Below are 24,609 nucleotides of genomic sequence, written 5' to 3'. Positions count from 1 at the left end.
GTGTGCCTAAATGAGCACACACAGTAACCAAGACTGCATGCACATATTTAGAAATGTTTATTTAGATGCCTAATTAGCCATCAGCACACCCAAGTATTTGATTAATATAGAAAAGTGCAGCAACCGTGCATGCAGAGATAAGCACATGCATTTTTTCACAGGGGCTTCTTTCTGACCCCCAAGCTCCCTCATTTTCCAACCCCCACTTCCCCTGGTCCTTAACCCCCCTGGCTTGCCTGACCTCTGACCCTCTTTCCTGACTCTCTCCCCAGCACATCTGCAGAGGTGTGGGCAGGACTAGATGCAGCAGGACTGAGCTGATCTCTGTTGAGAAGGTGGCTAGGCTGCCGGACAGTGCTTCTTCCTTCCTTCCGGGATGAAGATGTTTCTCCAGAGCTGGGCATTGGAGCCTAGGATCCACCAGGGAAGCACCAAGCCATGCAGTAGCACCTGCTGTGGTCAGGGGACCAATCCCGCAATGAAGCAACAGCACCAGAGCCCCGATTACTCCTGGCAACCTCCCCATCTCTCTGCAGTCCATCCTCTCATGGCACCCTGGCTCCCCATTACCCTGGGGTGGTGGCTCTTCCTGTACCTCCTGAGCCTGCTGCTGGCCATGTAGGCGGAGGCCCCAGGCAAGGGCGTTTGGATCCAGGGGGCAGTGACATCCCAGCGGACCCCTGAGCTAGTCAAAGAGTGCAACCACCTCAGTTTCTGCATTCACATAGGTTCAGATTTCGCCTTCTGTGTGACTACCTCCTGCTGTATGTTCCAGCCTTTCTACCAACTTACTTCCCTCTCACCCTCTGTACATCAGAAATTACCTGCTAGTTTACATACACATATGTGTCATTTAACCTTTCATTTCCAGGTGGCCTGCTTCAGTTTCTGTGGAGCTCAGCCCAGCTCTCCCAAACAACAAGGTGCTCACCATTCAGTGTGCTGCCAACTGGCTGGAGGAGCACTCCAGGGTGCTGGCTTATCTCTTGTGTGAGTACAGCAGAGATAATGATTTTGGGAAAAGCACCCGAAATATCCATGTATATGAGACGATCTTGAAAAGGTGGGCATCAACCATATTGGTGTGCAGTTCAGGGAGTGCATCAAGCACCTAAAGACCTTCAACCACAAGGCTAAGGATGGCAACAGCAGGTTTGGCAACTTCTCATCTACATGCCCCTTCTACAAGGAGTTTGACCAAGTGCTTACCACTGCCCCAAGACTACAGCCTGCTGTTTTCCATGACATAGTTCTGAACACAGTCACATATTCAGACCAGATGGAGAAGGGACAGCAACAGCACTGTAGAAGACCATGCTGGAGCAGGGACTGGTGCCCCAGGAACAGGCTGCAGAGATGGAAACCCAGAATCAATCCACACAGCCACATGGGCTAGTGGGTGTCATATATGTAAGCCACTGTAGTGATCACCTCACAAACCTCCACCACCACAGCACCAACAGTTGATTTGCCAACATAAAACTGGAAAGCCATCTGGGGTAGTCAGCTTCCAGAGGAACTTGCAACCCAGTTTCGGAAAGGTATGGACTCCCTCATTTGTCATCAGTATCCTGGCACTGGATGATCAGGCAAACTCCTCACATAGCTCCATAAAGGCACTTCCTCATGAGGAAGTTCTGGAGCCACTGCTAGTCATCCCAGGTCTGCATGTCGATATGATTCCACCATGCTGTGTTAGTTGTCCTTTTACGGGCTATCTATGGGGAAGCCTCAGCAATTGCTGCAAACCTCATGGCTTTCCAGGCTTCCATGTATGAAACCCCCTCTGAGTCCCAGTGCCACCTTCTGCAGTTCAGAAACAACTGCTGAAATGTCATCCAAAATCTCACAAAAGGTCTACCCTACTACATAAACACTTCATCCAACACTGACAGATCCATGGTCCCCTGTCTGGAATGAAGGGAAGCAAGGAGAATGCAGAGCCAGCCATGCCTCAGCTAAGTCTGATCATGGGCTAAAACCCAGCAGAAGAGTCCAGGAAGGACAGATAAGATCTCCCACAACATACCATGAACCAATTCCTTGAGCAACTCAAGCTCATGAGGTGCTAAAGAACCCTGGGATAAACCCCCAGAAACATATGTCAACTAGTGTCAATCATATGTAACTGCAGCACTGGTGTGTACAAGGATACACAGGCATGGGCATGTTCGACTCTCCAGTGTAGACCTTTGGAGGCAGGCTTGGATAGCATGTGCCCATATGCGCACAAGCCAGGACACTGGTGAACACTGTGGACATACCCTGTGTGTCTGCTAGATGGCCAGTTGATGTCCTCATTAACATTGTGGTTGCTTAAGGATTCCCCCTGATTAGCCCCATTTATCTTTAGTCCCTTAACCAGGGCTGGAGTCTGCCTGTTCCTTTAGTGGAGTGCAGTGAGGGAAGGGAAGGGTGCAAGAGGTCTTTACATCTCTTTGCACGACCTATATAAAATCCTGGCAGAATTGCAGACCCTGTGTGCAGAGCATCACACAGATTTCTCCATCTGTATTCTCCTGGGGGTGCATAGTGCCCCAAGGGGAGTGGTGGAGAGAAGGCAGTACCATCCTTTCATACTAGTCTGTGGAGTGAGACTGGCATGCGGGTGGCAGCTGGCTGAATCATAAAGGATGTAGTAGCAAAAGCACGTCCCTTCCAAACCTTGGAGCTCAAAGACAAAATATCTCTTTCCTTGGCATGGAGGAAGGGTGGCTCCACTCGACCTTGTACTCTGAGCTATATAGCTCATGTTTTACTCAGTACTCTTACAGCTTCCAGTGAAGAAATAATAATAGCAAGCCTGCTTCTCCTCTCACGTACATGGTTGTAAATGATGTGTAGCTCTAGTGAAGTCAATTTAGTTACTCTGTTATAAATTTGGTGTCAGAGGAGACTAAGCTCTAGAGTTTCTGAGGATCTATGGGAGTTTGCCTGAGTAAGGAATGAGTCAACGATGAGGACCAGATTCTGCTATTCTTACTCAGAAAGATAAAATTGCTTATTCCACGCATGAGTAGTCCTACTGAGTAAGGATAGCAGAATCTGGCACTGAGTAAGGAACCCAGGGTTTCGCCTAGTATTTTTATCTTTGGACTTGGCATTCTGTACTGAACACGTGTTATTTACTCTTTTGCAATTCATCCTGAAAGTTGTTTGGTTGTATTCATGTGGTTACCAAGTTTATGTTGTGCAATAAACTGTAAACGTATTTTTAAAACAATATGGTGTTAATAAAAGCCATACTTTAACAGGGTTTTCTGTAGATGTTCTACTCAGTTCATTGGGTGTTTCCTGTTTTCAAATGCATATTCACTTATCAGCAAGTAGAAATGATTTGTAGCATTTTGAATTTTAGTGCACTTTCAGCAATGGTCACTAGGAAAAATACCTTCTAAGGCTAAGGTACAATTGTAAGTTTATATTCAGGATAAGTTCAATGGAAGATGCTTGCTGTGCTTTTAAGACCACCACCTGTGGACTCACTTATTTTCACAGAAGACAAGTAAGAGGGGACATGACAGATACCAAAAAAAATAAATAAATGGTATAGAGAAGATACATCAGGCATTCCCCCTTAATTCAAGAACAAGGGAATGTTCAATTACACTGAAAGGCAACAAGTTTAGAACTAATGAAAGAAACTACATGTTTACACAATATATAATGAACTGATGGAACTCCTAACCCTCATTGAGGACAAAAGTTTATGAGGATTCAGAAAAGGATTAGATAAGTATATGGGTAATGAATACAGCTACAGTTACTTTAGAAGGAGAGAGATAGAGATGTTTCAGGGCATCAGTCAACCATTAACTGATGGGTTTAAGAAGAAACTTACCCTCTGCAGGTATTCCACAATTATCCTCTACAAGCATCTGGTACCGACAACTATCAGAGTCTGGACTAGATTGTCTCCTTTGGTGTGGCATTTCCAATGTAAAATAAGGATTCTTCTGTTGATAATACTATTATGTTTCTAGTTTTCAAATGTGAATTTTCTTAAATTTCTTATTTTAAAGCATACAAATAATTTTCTATGGTATTTTCAGTTACTCTATATCAGTTTATGTCAATTCAACCAAAATAAGGATTTGCATCAGCTTCTAGGATGCAAATATTTTCCACTGGATTTGATAGTATACAAGAGCACACATACTGTGTTCTGTTTCCGAACTTAGCATCCTCTCCTCCCCTCCCCCACATAAATGCTCAATTATCCTTTTTTATTATTTTATTTTAAGATTTTGGCCATACAAAAACCCTTATCTGTTCTTTTTATGTCATGCAGTATATCCTGATAGAATAACAGTGTAAATCTTCACAAGACCACACCCCTCAATAAGAGGTTTCAGTAGGTCTGTATATTTATCGTGTGTTTTATGTTTATGACCTGTTTTACTCATTATTACGGCAACTGTTCTATTTCCACTTATGAGTTTCAAATGCCACTGTACATCAATAAATCCGATTTTTTCAGTGGTCATGTTCAGTTGTGACTCAAAAGCTTAACAGCTTAAATTCCATTGTTCTCAGGACCTTAGGATACAAAACTAATTGCCATGTATTGCTACACAAATTCCTAATATTACCTGGCTGAGCTATTTGCCTACAAATAAAAGTTGGCCATGGACAGCTATATTAATTCTTGTTTTTTTAAATGAGTCAGCTTTTGGAAAGTACTATATGCACATTTGAACAATCCATTTATTCCTTAACAAAACCTGTCCTCACAGTGAGCTTCTTTCCCTTTATCTGAGCAGGGATCCATCTTCAGCATACATTAATTTCACTCTTTGAGTTGATCACAGAGGTCACTAGAGAGCACTCCTCCCTCCCAACCCTTCTTACTCTGTCATGAGTGTAAAACCAAGCTCAAAACCAAACTCAGAGCTTGTCTACTCACAGGATTGCACTGTTTCAACTAACGGCGTGATTTTAAGTTGATATAGTTAAACTGGTGCAAAAGATTGCATGGGACACTCTTGTTTCTATTTAAACCAAGATTATTCAGTTTAGTTTAAGTTGATTTGGAACTTAAGCCAAACCAAAATAATCCACTCAAATTGAAATAAGGGTATCCATACAAGGATTTGCACAGCTTTAGTTGAAGTGTGTTTATGTACAAACAAAGCCTCAGATCCCCAATATGGGGATTAATGGACCAGCTATTGCAACTCTTTTAATGTGGGTCAAATTTTCTCCTGTGCCAAGAAACACTCAGCGCAGGAAAGGGGATGTGGGATTAGAGCCGTCAGGGACATGATTAAGACTCCCTGATTCTCAAATATTCCCAGCTGTGATATAAGGGACCATATGCCAGCTGCAAATTTCTGTATGGGAGTGGAGTTCCACTCCTCCCTTCTCCTGTCCAAGTTAACCCCCTCCTTCCCCTGACATGCTCCTGTGTTGGGGAAGGGAAGTTGGTGTAGAAGTCAGCTATGCTTTATATCTCAGCTGGCCAGTTTTGGCCAGATTCTGGTGCAAAAGGGACAGAACTGTGGTTGAGAACCTGGTCCTGTATGTCCAACCTCCTCCCTGCCCCTTATAATGTAATTTTATGTGAGATGCACAACATTACTCACATGAAAAAAAATCTTTCTGTCATCACCTTCAGAGCTGATGAGATAACGCCTATAGACTAGGCTGGTATAATGCACGTATTCATAGTGATTTTAGCAAACAACGTATTTCTTTTAAAGAAAGCAAAAAGCTAAGATGCATGGGAGAGTACATATAACACAAGATCTTGTTTTTAAGCCAGGTGCTACTGTTGATTTCTGGTAAGACTCCCCAACAACCATTGCTATCAAACAGTAGTTGCACAAAATAGAGACATACAAACCAGTGCAAAAATATAACCATCTAGAAAGGAGGGCAGAATTTATCCATTACAACAGACAACCATAAGTAATAAGAGCTAAAATAACCAAACAGATGAACAGCTAAAGATGTAGGTCAGCTTACACAGATGTCAATAATCATCGTTTTAAATCATCCCACTGAACACATTTTGTTACACGAGGAGATAAATAATATCTAAAATATTTTAAAGAATTCCGTGGTTTCTTACAGAAGATGTTTTTCAAGCAAACAGCTCATAGCAATCATCTTCTAGTGTTTCCAATCCTGTTCATTCACTTGCAGTTCCCTTAGTTATATTTGATAATCCTGGACTCATTTTCAGAAAAGTTAAGGTGTGTTCCCTCTATTACTTGCCAAATGTACACAAATCCTAACTATAGTGTCTATTGCATTATTAGGACATGAAATAAGAGTGGGTGATTTAAGAGAATGGTGTACTTCCGTTAGCAGCTCTGAATGCTATGGTTGCAGTTCAGCAATTAACAGGCTTTGTGAATGCAAAGAAATGTGAAAAATCACCAGTTGCTTCTATTACAAGGCCCACACACAGAACACAACCATGGTTCATCAGCCACAGAAAAGACAGGGTGCGAAATCCTGGCTCCACTGAAGTCAGTGGGAGTTTTGCCATTGACTTTAGTAGGCACAGGATTTCACCCAGGTTCCACAGCTATAGAAAGTTGCTTCAGATGTTCTTCTTCACGCAACATTCCCCCCACCGCCAACTAATTTAAATCTGCCTCTCATTCTTAGGGAAGTATGAAATTAGTATCACTGACTCCAGTTTTTTTAAATCAATGCTGGCTTAAAGGAGGGCGAACTATGGATCAGGGCAATTAATCGTGATTTTCTCCAGGAAACCGTAAGGTGTTTATGAATATTATTTTTTTTTAAATTATGGCAAATTATCTAAAAAAATAACCCTGCCAAATGCAGATACTATTTTAAAAACTATTTAATGTTTAAAAATGTGAGAATTTGACCAGCCAAAGTGATAGGAGTATAATTTAGCATGAAATCTTCATGCCCTAATGGCTCCTCACAAAGAGAAAAAATACTGACTCTAGCCCAGCCAAACATAGTGTGAAACACTTGTTGCCTGTGCAAAGATAAAAGGGAGCTGAACTGCACAGAAAGTTTGAGTATCTTATTTTGTCTTCTTTACACTTAAAACTCTTGATGCATCGTACAGGGACATTTGTTGTCAGCGCACTAAAGCAGATCAGAAAATTTCAACAGAATTTTTTTTTTGGACAAAAAATGGAAATTATATTTGTTTTAGAACTCCCCCCCCCACACCCCTCTTTTCCATCCAGATCTAGAGCTAACCACTTCCAGGGATCTCGTATAAACCTTATTTCATTCCTATAACTGGACCCTGCAACCCCACTGGTGATACCATAGTGTGCTTTGTAAGGGTTTTTAACCTGTGGATGTCCATATGGCTATGGAGAGAACTACTACATCCAGGAGATGCAGAGTCGTTTTGCGTGGCCTGTCTGTAGATAGCCTACCCCATGCCTACACAGTGGAAATGATGCAAATCCCCTGTATTTCAGGCCTGGAACACTGATTAAGGGCAGAGGGGCTGCAGCAGGATTTACCTATTACTCCAGCTTCATGGTTCTGTGAATTACAAAGATCCACAATCTTAATTTTATATGGAGAATGAAGCTATACAAGATAAATGTCTCAGTATCTGTCTCAAGAAGCTGCACTGAAAGCCAGATATTCTTTCATTTGAGACCGTAGTAGAAACATTTCCTTAATATTATTATTTTGGTATATCTACTGTAATAAATAAGGTAAGAAAGCTTGATCTTCAAATTTACATCTCTTTTAATCCATCAGTCCAGTTTCTATTCTCCTATAAAAGGGCTGTAAGAAAAAAATGTGACCGAGGATTTTTTCCAAGCATGTATGTCATAAATTTCAATTTGGTTTATTTAGGCTGTAAACCTCAAGGATACGAGTGAACTGAAATACATTTTGGAAGACTTCTTATTTGATAATTAACAAAATATCTACATATTTATAGAAATCAATTGACCTGGAGTAGATGTTTTGTGTTTGTCACCAATATTTTATTGTAACTGGTAACTTGCACACTTTATAATAGAACAACAACAACAACAAGGGGAAAAAAAGGTTCACTATATACAGCCCCCATACAGGCAACTTGACTATACACAAGGCATAGTGATCATAACACAACCTAGTCTTCATAATAATTTGTGCACAAAAAGACACCGTCAATCAGACATTATGTGAACATTACAGTGAAATGACATCACAAGTCCAGTGAAAATTCAGCATAATACAAAACATATTGATCTACTGCAAATGACATCCTTTAAAACAATAAGCCTTTATTCAGTAGTAACTTAACCAGAGTCTGAAGCAGAGATTTGTTGTGTAGTTATAAGTCTTTTAAGTGAAGCAACCTCTGCAGATAAGTTTGCTATGCCCTGCTTCAAATACAAGTTCTCTGACTCAGATACTTTGTAGACATTGTCTTTAATTTCAACAACTCCAGTTTTGCAACCACTCTGAATTTTTACATTGAGTTCCTTTGGGTGCCAGTGTTCTGGTTTGAGAGACCAGTCTTGGATATTAGTCACTTGAACAGAGAAAGGAGTGTGAGAAGAATGTACCAAATTTTGTGCATTGTGCTTTTCAAGCTCAAAATGTCTTTTAGATGTCATCTCAACTGGTGATGATAGTTTCTGTGTGGCATCATAGTCACTATCCATTGCTTCCACTTTGATTTGCATGGCTTTGGCCTTAATTCGAAGCTTGTGAGGCAGTGCAGAAGAGTTCACCTCTGGAACTTTAACTGTTGCGTGAACATTTTTAAGTTCAACTGGGGAATGAATTGGACCTTTAGGGACCTGCTGCTCATCTTCTCCATCAGATGACTTTCCTATGATCACATCATCAGCTTCTGAAGTTCTTGGAGAATTACTGGAGGACCTATTAACTTGCAGCAGAGGAGGGGAATGTGAGTACCCATTAAAGGTATTTACTATGTAGTTTGGAAACATGGATGCTGTATAGGAGCCTCTATCATCTCTTGACTCTCTTGCATAGTTGTCCAATTCCATTGGCTCCTGCTTTATAACTTGAAACTTATTTTCAGAACTTCTGCAATTATTCTGTATAGGACTTGCTTGAGTATGCTCTACTGAGGATACTTCAGACACATCAGACAAAGAGCTTTGTGGAGAGTGTTTGATGACAGAAATACAACTACTACCTACCATAGATGGTTCATGTTCATCCACAAATGAGTTAATATTTGATTTGGAAGTTTGATAGTCCTGGAAATACACAGCTGTTGAATTACTGAGCTTCTGTATCTCTTGGGCATATGCTGCAGAGCTAATTAAACCAAACTTTAGCTTCAGTGAAAGCAGCTCAGCCTTTAACGTGGCATTCTCCTCTCCTAATGCAATTAGTTTGTTCTCTAAGACAAGGTCATTCAGTCGTCGTTTTTCACGAGATCTTTTGGCAGCTTCGTTATTTTTTCGTCTTTTTTCCCAATACATAGCATCTTTCTTTTCATCTGGAATGAATTCCCGCTTTCTCCGACATGATGAAGATTTGTTTTTTCCACTATTTCCTTCATTAAGTATTATGTCTTCATTTGTAGCCAAGTCTTCAGACACTTCTGTTAAAGTAGAATTAAGCACCATGATTTTGTCCGTATTGCTACTTGTGTCAACAGGTGCCTGTTCCTTTTTAATGGTCTGCATTTTTCTCAGCTGCATCAGAAGCAATTTTTAGTAGATCTATGATGAGTAACAGAGTGAGCTGTTTTCCCAGTGCTTCTCAAACCATAACTACCTAAAAAATACAGTAATTCTAAATCCATATGCATTATTCCTTTTGTTTCATATTATTAAACAGAAGAATGTTCAGATCCAATTTACTTCTTGAGAGATGTAATGGGAACCTTCTAAGTAACCTGTAACAAATAAAAAGCACCAATTATTAGTTGATTATTGCTGATTTTCTGCTTTAAAATGCTACTTTCAAAATACATAATTTAGAATAATGATTGATTCATTAAACCTACTAGACTACAAAAGAAACTCAACACTTACAATGATCCAGTTCACTTTATGTAACCAGCTAGCAGCTTTTCTCCCTCCCCCATGCAATTAAAAAACTTTAAAATAATGGTTCCTGTTTTCAAAACAAGTAAAGTCTGATCCAAACAAAAGCAGTAAAAATAACATTTGTTTTTGATTCAACAATAATGTTGTCATAGAACTTCCCATTACATCGTTGACCAACTTAAGCCTCTACACTAACAGATGACTAGACATGTTGATTAGCAGCACTGGAAAATATCTTATCCCTCCATATAAAGATCTCTCTTCCAAAAGCAGCTGTGGTGTGTGATTCAGAAATGTTACATATTTGGGTCCATTACAGATTTAAAATAACCCACGCTGATTTAAAGAGGTTAGAATGCTTTTTTCTTTGCCTTAAAATAATGACAGAGAACACATTCCAGCTACACAGCACATAAAAATAATTAACTTTTAAAACATATATTATTTTTACATTTAGTATAGAGATCACATGACATTTAAGAACCCTTTTTGCCTGGTCATATCAATATAATTTAGTTTAAGTACAAGTTATATAATTCTGACACGCCACTTTTTTCAAAAATCAACAACAAAGAAAAAAAAATATTACATAAGGTTGATCTCTCGTATCTAAAAGAAAAAACTATTGAGTAATTAGTGAAATTACATTAAGATAACAACATTTACTAACATAATTCTCATTTGAAAAATGTTTTTACTATACCACAGTACAATTTAGCAACATTTAAGGATACATAACTGCAGCAAAACACTGCACAAATTAGAATAGAAGTTTAAATCTGAAATGGGATCATCAACTAAAGAAAACTAGCTTAACCTTTAACTCAAGACATTTTGTCATTAAAATTTGACTTAGCATTTAAGCTGGCATTTTGTATTATTTAATTCATATCAATACAAAAATACTTTGTTCTCATAACAAAATTTCTTTTTGATCCTAGACATAGTTTCCCTCCATACCAAATTTTCCATGGTTAGTCATGTTCCCGATAAAATAAATTTAGCAAGACAACTGCTTTTACAGACTATTTGTATGCTGCCTGCATATTTAAAAAAATAAATATATCAGTGACTTTAGCTTAATGTCACTATTTATTGGGCATGTGTTTACAATGACTAATGAAACTAATTTTAACTTTATCAGCTGGGAAAGTTACAAAAAAATAAATGAATTGTATTCTGTCAGTTTCTCTTGTCTTTTCCAGAAGGCAAAGTGGAGTGAGTGATGTAATAACAATTAATCAGGGATCATAAAGACTTGGGTTTCAAGTTGGGTTCTGTTTCATCAAACCATGCCAGCTCCTCTGTCATGAAAAATTAACACGTTTAATAGAACAGCTAAGCAGACTTTCCTAAAATCCATGGTTAATTACTGGCTTATAACTATTTGTCTTTGGTAATGAAACCTTAATGGAAAATGAAGTCAAGAGCTAACCACTCCATAGACAACATTAACTATTTACAGCAACAGCAGCACCCCAAATTACTGTGCTTGCAAAGCAGAAATATAACTAATATACAAATAACTACACAATTAGGCCTGATCTAAAGCCCATGGTGAAGTCAGTGGGAGTCACTCCATTAAGTTAAACATGCTTTGCATCAGGCCTTTAAAGAAAGAAACTCCCCACCACATGTCCCCACTCTTCATATAAAATCCTCTATAGTTTGTTTTCCTGAAGTACCATTACAGCAATTCTGCTTATTACAATGCAATATTTTAGCATTAGTATAACTGAATGCAGTATAATACTGTTAAAAATTCAGTGTTGAACATATGGATCTTAATGTACATTTCTTTAAATGAGTCAGAACGCTTGCAATACAGGTAAAATGTTTAAATGCATCACATAATGTTGTCTTACAGTAACAAAAAATATAATCAATCTGGTCAACTGGAAATTGAAATCATTTCCAGAATGTTCATCCTTTGACTTATGTCATATAAAATACAATGCACAGGTTACATTTACATTATTCTGTTGCACTGGGATTACTGGATCAAAAGAATTCTGACCAGTAACTATCTTGGTATATTATGAACACTGGCAATCATATTTATTCAAGTCATTAAATAATGTCTGGCTTTCCAATGAGGAAATGTATCCACTTTCTAAAGTACATAATGTGAAACAGTACACCTTTTCTATCAAATATCAATGAAAACATATCTTTACCAGAAGTTATGTATTTATTCTTTTAGACTCTGATCCAATTCTTATTGAGGTCAGTGGGATACAGTGGGCCTTCAGTGGGAGTTGGATCAGACCCGAATGACACAGAGATTTGAGTAAAATATAAAATGTAGTAGATAACTGAAATCAAAATCAGATACCAGTCATTGATACTCCTAGAAGAGGGGATACTTATATACATACAAGCTTATATCCTATACATTAATGTGCTGTGCTGTACAAGCTGGAACTTCAAGGTCTTTTTAAAGTTATTAATCATTGAAAATACTCAACAGTGATAGGGATTTGATGATAATTAGTTATTTGTCCGTATTTTTAAAATATTTACATTATTTGAAACTTTCAAGCTATATACAAGCCAGCTTAAGTAGCAACATGATCTTATTAAAATTATTCTCATCTTCCTTCCCCTTTCATTCTTATTGTGGGAGTGTGGTGTTTTGTCTTTCAATTAGATTGTGTTTCAAGGCAAGAATCGTGTCTTTGTATGTTTTTGTACAACATTCAGCATGAGACCCCAGTCCATCCTGAATGAAGCTTTGGGGCACTACCATTATACATATAATTAGGAACAATAATAATAAAATAATATTAATAGTAATAAAAATAACAACAGATAATTGGTAGGATCAGAATTATTACAAACCCATCCAAACACCGAATACTCAAAATTCAGTTCTTTACCACCAATCTTCTCTCAGTCACTGGGAGTTTTGAGTATGCAATGATTCCAAATTCATATGTACTTTCACAGGGCAATATTCAGGCCTCAGGTTGCACTTAAGCAAAAAAATACAACCAGGGTGGGCTGTAATATTTCGCTTACTGCAGAGTTCATGCGCCACAGGACTTCTGCAGATTGGGGCATTCCAAGGAGGCATGGTCTGCTTGTTTCAACAAACATATCTCCTGTTTTGGCCACACTCCATCTTGTGCATATTACTGGTGCCCTTGGCATGAATAACCTGAATGAGGGAGGGACTGTACATGAGTCCATGGCTCATCTAAATATGTGTTCAAAACAACAGTGCTTTGCAGGCAACATTCATATGCATCCCCGGCCTGTATCCAGGTGAGAAGTTCATAAGGTCTAAATTTGGCCAATGATTTTTATGTCAACCTTATATAATTTCCACTTATGTCAAAAGCTTTGACATTATGCTTTTGGTAAATCATTAAAGCACCAGCAAATTATTAGTTCTACCAGTATCTTCCTTGAACATTTCTATCATCTTATTGAAAACTGCAGTTATACAAACAGAGAACTAAAATCCCTTGTCTGTTAATGGTTTTCCTTGCGGATCAGCCCAATACAGAGTCTGTAAACAAATTAAATTCCATCTGATGATAATGGCAAAATGCCTTCAATAAAAACAGCCATTTCACTTCAATTGTATTTTATAATTCCACTGGAAAACATGAGTATTTACACATAAACTAATGAACTGTAATGATTCCTCTGACTACATTTCAAATTCCAATATTTTCCCTTATGATTAATTTTGCAATTACTTTATCACTCCCTCAAAGTATTCTAAAACCAACATTTAATACTGCTGTACATTAATCACTGCTGATGGTTTTTATTTATTTAATTATTTATTGGGTTGGTTGACGTTAATGGCATTGAGTGCCAATTCAACAATGTAATAGCATTCAACCCTATTAACTTAATTACAGACCCAATCCTGCTCCACTGCAATTTTGCCATTGACTTCAATCCGAGCAGAGTCCGACCTCAGATTCAAGAGCTAATATGACTGTTCTCTAAAATTCATACTAATGAAACAAGAAATGATGTACACAGAAGCCATGAGATGTTAATTTATCCATGGATTTTAAAATATTGAAGCACTCAGATATTCTCAAGATATTATAAAAGTCCTGATCATGCAGCTCTTACTCACATTCATATTATATACTTAAATAAGCACAACAGTTACAGGACTGGGCCATAATTTTGACTCTCTTTGTTCTTTCTAATGTAACCATGTAGGTCAATTGTGTGTTGAAATACGCACATGTGGTTCCCATACATGTGTGTTTCCCAAGCCAAAATATGACCCATATTGTTTTACTGAACAAGATTTACATTCCTTAGCAAAGAATGATTCTATATTTATCAAAAATAATTTGCATTATATCCATGATTACAGTCTTCAAAAATGTTTTATGCAACTCTTTCTACAGTGTTGTTTTAACATTGGTTGTTATCAGGGCCACCGAGGGGATTTTGGGGGCCTAAGGCAAAACCTAAAACTGAACCTCCCCACCCGCATCCTTCCAAGAAAATTATCATGGAAACAAAAGAATTTAAGAAGAGAAGAGGGGATAGGGTGTCAGAGAGACCCCAGGCCTGTGGGATCACTGCCCTCCCTGTGGAGATAGTGGGGAGGGGCTCTGCCCAGTGTGAGGCCGGGGGCAGCTCCCAGTCCCACCTCTCCCTGAGTTCCAGCCCTACTACTGGTGGGAGTGGTATACCTAATTCCACTCCCACCTCCGGGCTCTCGGCCTGGTGGGTGGCCTTGGGCCCAGTGTGATGATGCCAGTGGCGGTGATGGTGGGATGTGGGCCCCGCTGGGGTGGGCAAGTCACTCCCCACACTATTGATGGTGGCCCCAAACCTGCACCCAGATCCAACACCTCTCACTCAAACTTGGCCCAGTTGCCCCTCCATCATTTTGGGGTGACTGGGAGAAACTCTCCCTTCTTCCCCCACTCCGGCAGCCCTGGTAATTATTTCTGTTCCCTTAACATTCTGGTGATGACTGCACTGGACCAAATGAAATACAGTTTCAAGACTTTTTTTGAATCACTCTGCAATTTTCTAAAATCAAAAGTCTACAAATCTTAGAGTCCTCCCAAGAGCAAGACTACTGCAAAATATTCATTTCTAAAATTTCTAAAGTGAGAACCATGTATTCTGTCACTGTGACTTCTTAGCACCTATTTAAATAAACACTGTCAAGTATAATATAAACAATTTGCTAAACCAACCAACCAAGCAAACTAAATTTAAGTATATATATTTAGATTTCCAATTGTTGTTTTCAATGTTTTGCATAGTTATCATTAGATATGTTATCGTTAGCATCCTGTCATGGGGCAACTATTTTAAAGTCTCTTCATGAACCAGAAACACTGGCATTCCTCGGCACCCAACCCAACAACCATTTTGCACTCAACAATTCTAAAAAATTAAGAATATACTTAGTATTTTCCATCTTCAAAGCACTTTACAAATATTTGCTGACTAACTGACCCCAACACCTTAATAAGGTGAAGATGTATTATCATCCCCATTTTCCAGCTGGGGAAATTGAGGGTGCAATTTTGAAAGTGAGCATGCAGCCAAATACTACATCTAGACTAAGAGCTAGGGATGTGATTCTCCTGTTCATGTACTCATACTCATGCCAGCTCTCATAGAGGTAGTACAAATATAAATAGCAGTTTAGCAGTGGTAGAACAGGTCATGGCAGCAGTGGCACAGCTGAGCCATGCTAAGTACGAATATGCCTGAACCTGGTGAGTATGTACTTGACTCAGCTCAGCCATGCCTCCACTGACACCATCAAGGCTACACTGCTATTTATACTCATGCTAGCTCCATGAGAGCTAGCCCGAGTATATGTCCTCAAGCAGGGGGAATCACAGCCCTAGCTTGTAGTGTAGATGTAACCTAAATTAACAGGTGAGTCTGAGGAACCAAATCTCCTCCACAATTTGGAGCCTGTCTACAACTACTCTTTGCAGATTATAGGCAAATGTAGTACCATGAATTTCTACTGCCCTGGGGATAGATCTTCACCTTGTGTAAACTGTCATAGTTCCACTGAAGTTAATTCAGTTATGACACACTGAAGTTAATGAAGCTATGACAATTTACCCCAGCTGAGGATCTGGCCGCTATGGTCTGAGCCAAACCCCACTGAAGGCATTCAAAATAATCCCATTTTGAAGGCATTCAAAACAATCCAAAATAATCGCCACTGGATCCAGAATGCCAGCCCTCATGCAGGTTTGTGGGTCAGCCAACCCATGCAGTTTAGATCAGATGAAGTTTAGCCTTTCTGGGACCACACTGGTGAACAGGATTACATGGTACGACTGAGTGGCTGCTCAAAGTTACAGAGGAAACATCATAAAATTAGGATTAGAATTCTGATATTATCTACTATTTTTAATCCTGTGCACATAACACACCTCTCTCAAATCAATGAGCATCTTAAGCGTTTAAAGACTGAAGGATCAATCCATAATTAAATTACAGATCAGTATAATACTCATTATGATGTTTTCACACAAGATGAAACATTTTGGATAAAACTTCTTTATTTTACTTTTTTAAAGGTAATAAAAAGAGGAATCTACTTGATTCTCTTACATTCACATTAAGTGTATTGTTAATGTATTAGATTCTCCACAGTCGCACAAATACAGTTTTCAGAGTAACAGCCGTGTTAGTCTGTATTCGCAAAAAGAAAAGGAGTACTTGTGGCACCTTAGAGACTAACCAATTTATTTGAGCATGAGCTTTCGTGAGAAAACCTGGATTTGTGCTGGAAATGGCCCAACTTGATGATCACTTTAGATAAGCTATTACCAGCAGGAGAGTGGGGTGGGAGGAGGTATTGTTTCATGGTGTCTGTGTATATAATGTCTTCTGCAATTTCCACAGTATGCATCCGATGAAGTGAGCTGTAGCTCACAAAAGCTCATGCTCAAATAAATTGGTTAGTCTCTAAGGTGCCACAAGTACTCCTTTTCTTTTTACAAATACAGTAAAGCTTATCAAGGCAACTGAAATACTACAGTACTTTCATATTGTCAAACTTGAAGCTGTACCGAGCAGGCTGAAGTCTTATGAAAGGCCTTCAGTGTTAGGAAACACACTTCTGTTACTGTTTATCTTAATAATTACAGATTAACTCATTAAAGTATAGTTTGCTTCTCAAAGGTTAATAACACAAATTATGCAAATAAAATCATCTGGAGAGAACTGAATGTGTGTTAAAAATAGCTGTTGCTCAAAAGGTCAGTCAAGGTTAGTAGCCCACATTTGACCTATATTTTCTTCCTATTTGTTTGGAAAGCCTGTGTAATTCTCTATTGATTTTTTTTTATTTTTCCAAAACAAATGCTTCAGTGCTTTGTTTTAGAAAAAATCAGTGTCCTTAATTCAGAGTACTTAGGAGCAATCTTAATGATAAGCTGGTAGTGTAAAGGTGCACAGAAAGACATACTCAGGTAAAGAAACATATTTCATTATTATGGTTCTAATGGATTATTATAAAAAATACTAAATTGAGCTAAAATAATTTGTAAAATTAGGAAGACAATAACAGGAAGATTTTTCCTATGTCACTTGCTGCTTCATAATAAACATTTTAGATTATGCAAGATCACTATTTTCATATTAAAAGGTTTCCAAAAACAAAATCACAACCTAGCTAATTTCAAACACTGAAAAAATTCTTTTGTTTTGTTTTCCCCTCAATTAAAGGCCATAAGACAAAAATACAAAAATGATTATGGAATGTTGTTTCAATTATACCTAAAACAAATACCATTCTTATGTATTTATTGTATTGTATTCTCACCAACCCAAAATATGAGCCAGATCCTCAGCTGGTGTAAATTAGTGTTGTTCTATTGAAAGCAGTGGTACTATGTCAATGTACATCAGCTGACGATTTGGTCCTTTTTCTCTGCCATAAGAAATGACGTGCAAAAAAGTGAAACATCATGACGTAATAGACAATATGTGTAATAATTTCTAACACACATTGCAAATGAAACAGAAATAGCAATATATGTAGGCCCCAATCCTGCAAGATGATCCACATGCATGGACCACTGTGTCCACGCAAAGCCATGGACTTTGCTTGGACTCCATGCAAATGTAGGGGTGGGTCCATCCCCACAGAGCCAGTTGCAGGACTGGGGCCTACATTGAACTGCTTGTGATGCAAACTCCATGAGAGGTTGAGTTTGGTCATTCAGTCAGAAACCCTTATCAAGAAACTCAGCAACAGAACAGAAAACTGAGTCAAAGCTGTATGATAACCCTGCAAGATGGTAACTAAAACAGGATACATGCAAAAAACCAGAAAATATTCCAGCACAGAATGACAAGGAGTGAAAGCTTTAAAAGCACATTCCATTTAATCTTCTATTTACTACCACTGGGATGTGAACATTTCTTCCTAAACTTGTTAAAACAATGAAGAGTCTATGCTCTGATGAGTGTGGGCTTCCTTGACAAAACATATTATCAACAAACACAAAATAGAAGAATCTAAGCATGTGTTAATAATAAACAATATATGCGAAAAATATGAACTTCATTTTATTATAACAGTATTTTTACTCCATAATCAAATTATATAATTTTCCTACAGACAGCTCATTGCCACTGTTTTTATATTGTAAATCCACAGCAGAGAAAACTAAAAAAAAAGTTGTAAAAAGGGTATTTCTTTCCAATCAAAAAGAAAATCTCTTATGTAATATCCAGGCTCAGAATTTACAAAGTCTTTCAGTATTCCTATGTTATGCTAATTTGGACAAGCACCAACTCAAGTGTAAGTTAGGCAGGAAAAAACACAGGATATCAAACAATATATTAATGCTAATAAATTTCAGGCACACTTTTTTAAAAATAGAGACACAGAGAAGGAGTTCTCAAGGGCATTGTTTCTATCACATTTTGAATCAAATTCAATGTCTTCATTTTTCAAGTCCTTACTTTTGACAGTCAAGCTCGCCCCACCACTGTCAGTTAAAATTACCAATATTTGAATGAAAATGTTTACCTAAATGGGTTTTTAACTCTGAAAAATAGTTTAACATTTAAATTAATTGATATTTTGCCTGGGAAGGGACCGCAGGATTTGGGCATATATTTGCATCTTTTTTTATTACATATCCTAAGCACATTTATATCTCATAACTGGCTGTAATTATCATGGCAAGGTCACCTGGAAGAATCTATTAAGCTGATGACTCAGACACATTACTTAACTGTGTGTAGTAAGACTCAAACAAAGAATTTTATTGTTTGAGTTATTGCATCACAGTGATGTTATAACTGCAGCTCACAAAAATATGGCAACAGGGTTGCTGTCTGGAAAAACAAACTGCATAAATGTTGTTTGCATAACCATTAGCTAAAGTAAGTCAGCTTAAAATGAGCAAAAGATGTCTTGAAATAAAAAAAGACAAGTGCTTGAACAAGTAGAACAGTGACTGATATATTCTGTTGACTATATAATCATGCTATAATCAGCAAAAGCCGTATCTGCGTGTTCCACAATTTTCAGCCAAAGTTTGGCAAATACTGTTTCTTCATAGGCTAAGAAAAGCTGTGAGGAGGTCGCAGAAGTTCATATTGCTTGTGGGAAGACTGTAAGCTTTTTGACACCTTTTAAATCATTTCCTTAGAAAATCAATTCAAACAGAAACGTGAAGCTTTGAGGGCAAATCCAGGAAGCTGGATATTTTGAAAGCTAGTTAACAATTCTTTGGAGAATAAGTCAAGCTAAAAATAGAAGATAACTAAAAATGGAAAGTGAAGGCAGATAATTCTGAAAAATGTTAAAACATTAAAAGTCAAATAAAGATATCTATAATGTAACAACTTTTATAGTAGTTTCTGCTAGTGCCAATAATGTGAAGGAGCATTGCTCAGTGTTCCTTGATTTTGCTGGTTTAAATCATGTCTTGGGACAAACCTGCAGACCTTATTCAGTGAAAATTCCTACTGAAGTCAGTGTTTTGACTGACGACAATAAGAATAATGCCCTTAGCATTATATTAATGTAGGCTTTGTGTTGCACGAATTACTGAGTGTGGCAAGGTAAATTCAAAATAGATTTTATATACAGATAACTGGAGCTCAAATAAATTTGTTAGTCTCTAAGGTGCCACAAGTACTCCTTTTCTTTATACTTGAATTTGATCATTCAAGATGCAAGGATAAGGAGTAATCACAGGATATTTTTTAAAAAAGAAAAGGAGTACTTGTGGCACTTTAGAGACTAACAAATTTATCTGAGCATAAGCTTTCGTGAGCTACAGCTCACTTCATCGGATGCAGACTAACACGGCTGCTACTCTGAAACAGGATATTTTTTGAACATATTTGTCCATAACGCCAAATAGATACATTGTCACATTGTTTTGAGTCAAATTCAGCAAAAGGCATAAACCCACTTAAATAATAAAAATTTGCATGACTGTGTCTCAGTTTCCACTTTTGTAAAACGGGGATCTTACCTGCAGCACAAGGTGTTGTAGCAGTAAATTACTTAATAGTGTAGTGTTTGGAACAAGTGAAGTTCTAATTGTTATTACCAGACTCAGGACTGCAAGTGTGTGGGGGGCTGGCGGGGGGGGGAGAGGGGGAGGGCACAGTCCTCCTCTATAGTGTGCTTGACTCTAACGTCCAACAGAAGTAAAATTCTCTCTCTGTGTAAAATTCAAAGACATGAGCAGGCGACTAAACTATGCGAGCCGCCCTAGAAAGCCCAATATCGTACGCGTGGCTGCCAAGCCTAGGCACAAAGGCTGCTGAAGCAGGGCGCTCTGGTTGGTGCAGGAGAGAACGTGGGAGCAGGCTGAATTGCTTAACATGTTTCCATTCTCAACACAGAGGGAGAGACGCTTCCTTTCCTCTCCTTCCCTCCCCCCTTCGGCTTCGTGTTAATGAACAGCGAGTACACACACTACGTGACTGGAGACGCATCCCTCCCACTGCCGAGCCTGTTCTTCTCTCGCTCGCTCCCTGTCAGTACAAAACAACCGAGTATTATTATCTTGCCTTATTTACTCCGCTTTCCTTAACACTCGTGCTCAGCCCAGGCTGCCCTCCCCAAGCACTCGCCTCCTCCCGCCCTTCCCGGGGCTCAGGGCTGCCTCCCATCCGCCCCCAGCTCCAGAACAAAGGAATGCGGAGCAGCAGCAGCGCCATCCGCCTCCCCAGTCACAATAACCAACGCCTAGTTCTGCGGCCCCTCCCCATGCAAACCCCTCCCCCCCAGCCCCACCCCTCCCCGGGTAAGACAGCTACTTTGGGAAGGGGCTGCTGCTCTCCTCCAAGCAGTAGGAGGTCCTCAGACCTGCACCAGCACTCCCGCCCAATGGACCAAGCCCACAGCCCTTAAGCCTACCCTTCCCTCCCTCCCTCCCCCCACAAAAAAATACACATCCATCCACCCTCCTACCTATGCACCAGCTACATTGACTCCACATGGGCAGCAGGGAATAATGTGCAACAACAATAGTACACACTGTAAACTGGGGGCCGTCGCTAAAACCAGGTTCGGTTCCTGGAAAGAGCTTGTCCTCCTTAATTATCTTACTTATTTAATTCACCTAAGAAAGGAGTCCAGTCTTCTCAATAAGGGCACATGTAAAGACCCTGCCCCCGATTTTGCATCCCCGGCTTCAGCCGTTGAAACCAGTGGCAGATCTGGCGCCACAAGGAATTCAGGTTCGGGGCCATTAATAGTTTTCAACATATAAAGGAAATATTCTTATTTTCTCATTAAGCATCATCGTCATTATTCTAAGCTTTGCCTGTGTACACTTTATTGTGATCACAGGCAGAGGATAATCAAAAACTGGTTTAATATAAAATGTAATACTGACCTACATCAGCTTTTCTCATGTGACATTCTAAACCACCAATATTTAACGTGAATGGGATACCCCTTCCCCCCAGCCTCCCCCCCGTCCCCCGCGTTTTACTTCGCCCGGGTTCATTACGATCATGAACGGAGGTAACAGACTATCTTGCTTCTTCGGTGCTGTTGGCATGATCTAAAATTTGTATCACTCCCTTTAATATTTTTTTTAAATGAAAGCCAATTCCTAGCAAAATGCTTAGCGTCTGGGAGAAATACCTTCCTAAAAATACAGCCTTATCAAAGCGTGGGGTTAAAAACTCAGCCAAATGGCCTTCAACGTCTATTTGTCCAGCTCTGGAGAAAAGACCGAAATAGCACATGAAGCCACAATTGCTAAAATGTGACAGGGCTAAATATAGATTAACACAAATTTCATTATAAGGGTATATACCACATTCAGCAACCACGAGTTACCTCCCTACTTACCATTTGACTACTTTCCTTGTTAAACACAGCTTTTAAAAAATCTGTTACAGTGGCATTTTTTTTAGCCTGGGATTGTCCTAGTTTCTTTGTATCGAGATTATAAAATCGCGTAATTAGCTCCCTCTTTCTACCCTGACTGCCAGCAAATTCTGTGGTTACATAATGCAACATTTCCAGGAACTATTAAATGATCAGTATTGTAGTGTCTGAAAAACAGTGAGCAAAGTGAGGGAAAAGGCACAGACAAATACAAACTAATATAATTTGAGAGAACTGAATGCTACATGTACTCTTTTCCATGTATAAAAACAAGATCCCTGAGCGCAAAGTGAAAATGTAAACTCGCCGACAGTCATTGACAATCGGCATAAAAACTCCTTATTTGGTGTGAAATACACAAAAAATTAGTGCATTTAATGATCTAATCCCTAAATCTGCACCAAAATTACCAAAAGTATTGCACACGCAACACACACACACACATCACATCCAAATGCTTGCCAGTACACAGTGAACAGATTATGCAATGTGCGAAAGAACAAGACCCACAAACCTTGCCTCGGGCTTGTTACACAGTCAGAGGATAAAAAGGGTCTGAGGTATGTTGGTTTTTTTTAATCTAAAATAGGTAAATTTTTAAACAGACATTTTCTAAATTCCTTCTCGTGTTATTATTCCTTTAACTAACCTTCTTTTAGCAGGCAAAACCAGTATTTTTAATCAGCTATTTCCCCACTCCTCCAGATATTCCCTTTCCCCACCCAGAGGGAGATGGATCAGCGTCAGATCAAATCTCCCTGGCGCTTTTCTCTATGAAAACATCAATTTTCCTCAAACAAGAAGACATATTATGCAACAACAATGTAGCCAAAGCCAGCAAACAAGCAGCAGCAGCTCCAAGTCTACGTGCTGTCCAGAGGGCGCTGCAATCAAAGCGGCCACCTTAAGGTGGCGAGTCCCAGTACTGACATGCTAGCAAAAGTTTTTAATATAGCTATACATAATACACACACACACGCACACATACACATCGCCAACACGCGTCTCTACCCAGCTACGTGGAGCTATCGAGAGAGATTTACACACGCACACACCGATAAGTGTGTAAGACAAGCTAGGGGAGCACCACACCGAAGGATCCAGTGTAGACTACAAGCCATTACAATGTTACCTTACCTTCATAATCGCCACTGGTAGAATGGAATAAGCTGTAGCCTTCCAGCAAACCGCTAGCTTTTGCCTCTGTTCTTCTCCCGATCGCTCTGGGGAGCGGGACGGGAGAACTCGGTGTGAGGGGCTGTGAAGCCCCGGAAGCCCCTTGCACCAGTCCTGCACGGGGAGCAGCTTCGGTATCAGCCGGAGCGCGAACGCGTCTGCGGGTGCTACTGCCGCCGCCGTTGGAGAGGGATCTGTGTTAGTAGGTCAGTCCTGTACACTCCTCACAACGCACAGTCCTCATGCCAGCCTTTGCTGTGACTGGCAGCGGCCCGTCCCCAATCAGAGCTCAGCGCTCTCGGGGTGCAGCCAATGGATGCCTCCCGCAGGGGAGTAATAGGGGCAGGCCCAGACTTGAATTGAACCCCCTTTCCTCCTCCCTCAGCACTCCCCCCCGCCCTATGGGAGCGGTGTGTGGTACAGTAGATATATGCGCTGGGTATTGCATAACCAGCCGAGGGGCGGGAGGGAGGCTGCTGACATTTACGTAATTACCCAAAGGAGAGCCAGAGGCCAGAGTTAAGGTGGAGACTTTCTCGGTGTCTTTTGCTTAGTGACTCTGGAACACTTTCCGCCGCAATTTAGTTACCCTGTAGCTTTTACAGAGCTCTGGTGCAAACAGAGGCTGTTGGGGCGCAGGCGTGAAGGGGCACAGAGAAGAGGCGAAATATGCCCTGCTGGCTGTCGGCATGGGACAGCACAAATAAATACGCCGCCTGCTTGTCCTACCCCAGCGGCCCCGGGAGAAGCGGGGAGGGGGGGCAGAAGCTACACCCCCCCCCACACCGCAACAAGCCTGTCAAGCACGTAACACGCTGGGGACAGGGAGCCCCGAGTCCCTTCCCCGCGAGTGGAGGCTGTGGTCCGTGCAGTGGCAGCGAGGTGAAGAACTCTGAAGCCTTTGTAGGAAATTAAAGAGAAAGATGCGCGGGGGAATGAGGCCTGTGAGTATGGGTAGAACTGGGGGGAAGGACAGTCTTTGTACGGAAGTGTCTGTTTGCAGTGTGAAGGTCCCTACTGTGTGTGTTTGTGGGGCTGTGGAGTGAGGGTGTGTAGTGAGCAAGTGTGTGTGTAAGGGGAGTGATGTGTGCGTCT

The 24,609-nt window shown here is 39.9% G+C and overlaps 1 protein-coding gene across 2 annotated transcripts; it reads right to left on the bottom strand.

Moving 5' to 3' along the window:
• Positions 1–7,939: 7,939 nt before the first annotated feature.
• NFIL3 (nuclear factor, interleukin 3 regulated) lies at positions 7,940–23,819 on the bottom strand. Of its 2 annotated transcripts, none has more exons than XM_074954048.1 (2): positions 23,476–23,819; positions 7,940–9,832 (listed from the first exon to the last, which is right to left on the bottom strand). In XM_074954048.1, the coding sequence occupies exon 2, from the start codon at positions 9,633–9,635 to the stop codon at positions 8,250–8,252; it is 1,386 nt and encodes a 461-aa protein (XP_074810149.1). In that variant the 5' UTR covers positions 9,636–9,832; positions 23,476–23,819; the 3' UTR covers positions 7,940–8,249. The 2 variants fall into 2 exon arrangements, with proteins under 2 accessions (XP_074810149.1, XP_074810150.1); XM_074954049.1 differs by lacking the exon at positions 23,476–23,819 and adding an exon at positions 22,988–23,006.
• Between the last annotated feature and the right edge of the window lie 790 nt (positions 23,820–24,609).

Source organism: Natator depressus, chromosome 5, assembly GCF_965152275.1.
Source record: "Natator depressus isolate rNatDep1 chromosome 5, rNatDep2.hap1, whole genome shotgun sequence".
Taxonomy (NCBI): Eukaryota; Metazoa; Chordata; order Testudines; family Cheloniidae; genus Natator; species Natator depressus.
Note: the sequence above shows the minus strand (reverse complement) of the source record. Positions and strands in the feature narration are given on the sequence as shown.

What these genes read in the sequence shown, in the direction of transcription:
- NFIL3 (XM_074954048.1), bottom strand. Translation starts at nt 9,635, where the DNA reads ATGCAGCTGAGAAAAATGCAGACCATTAAAAAGGAACAGGCACCTGTT.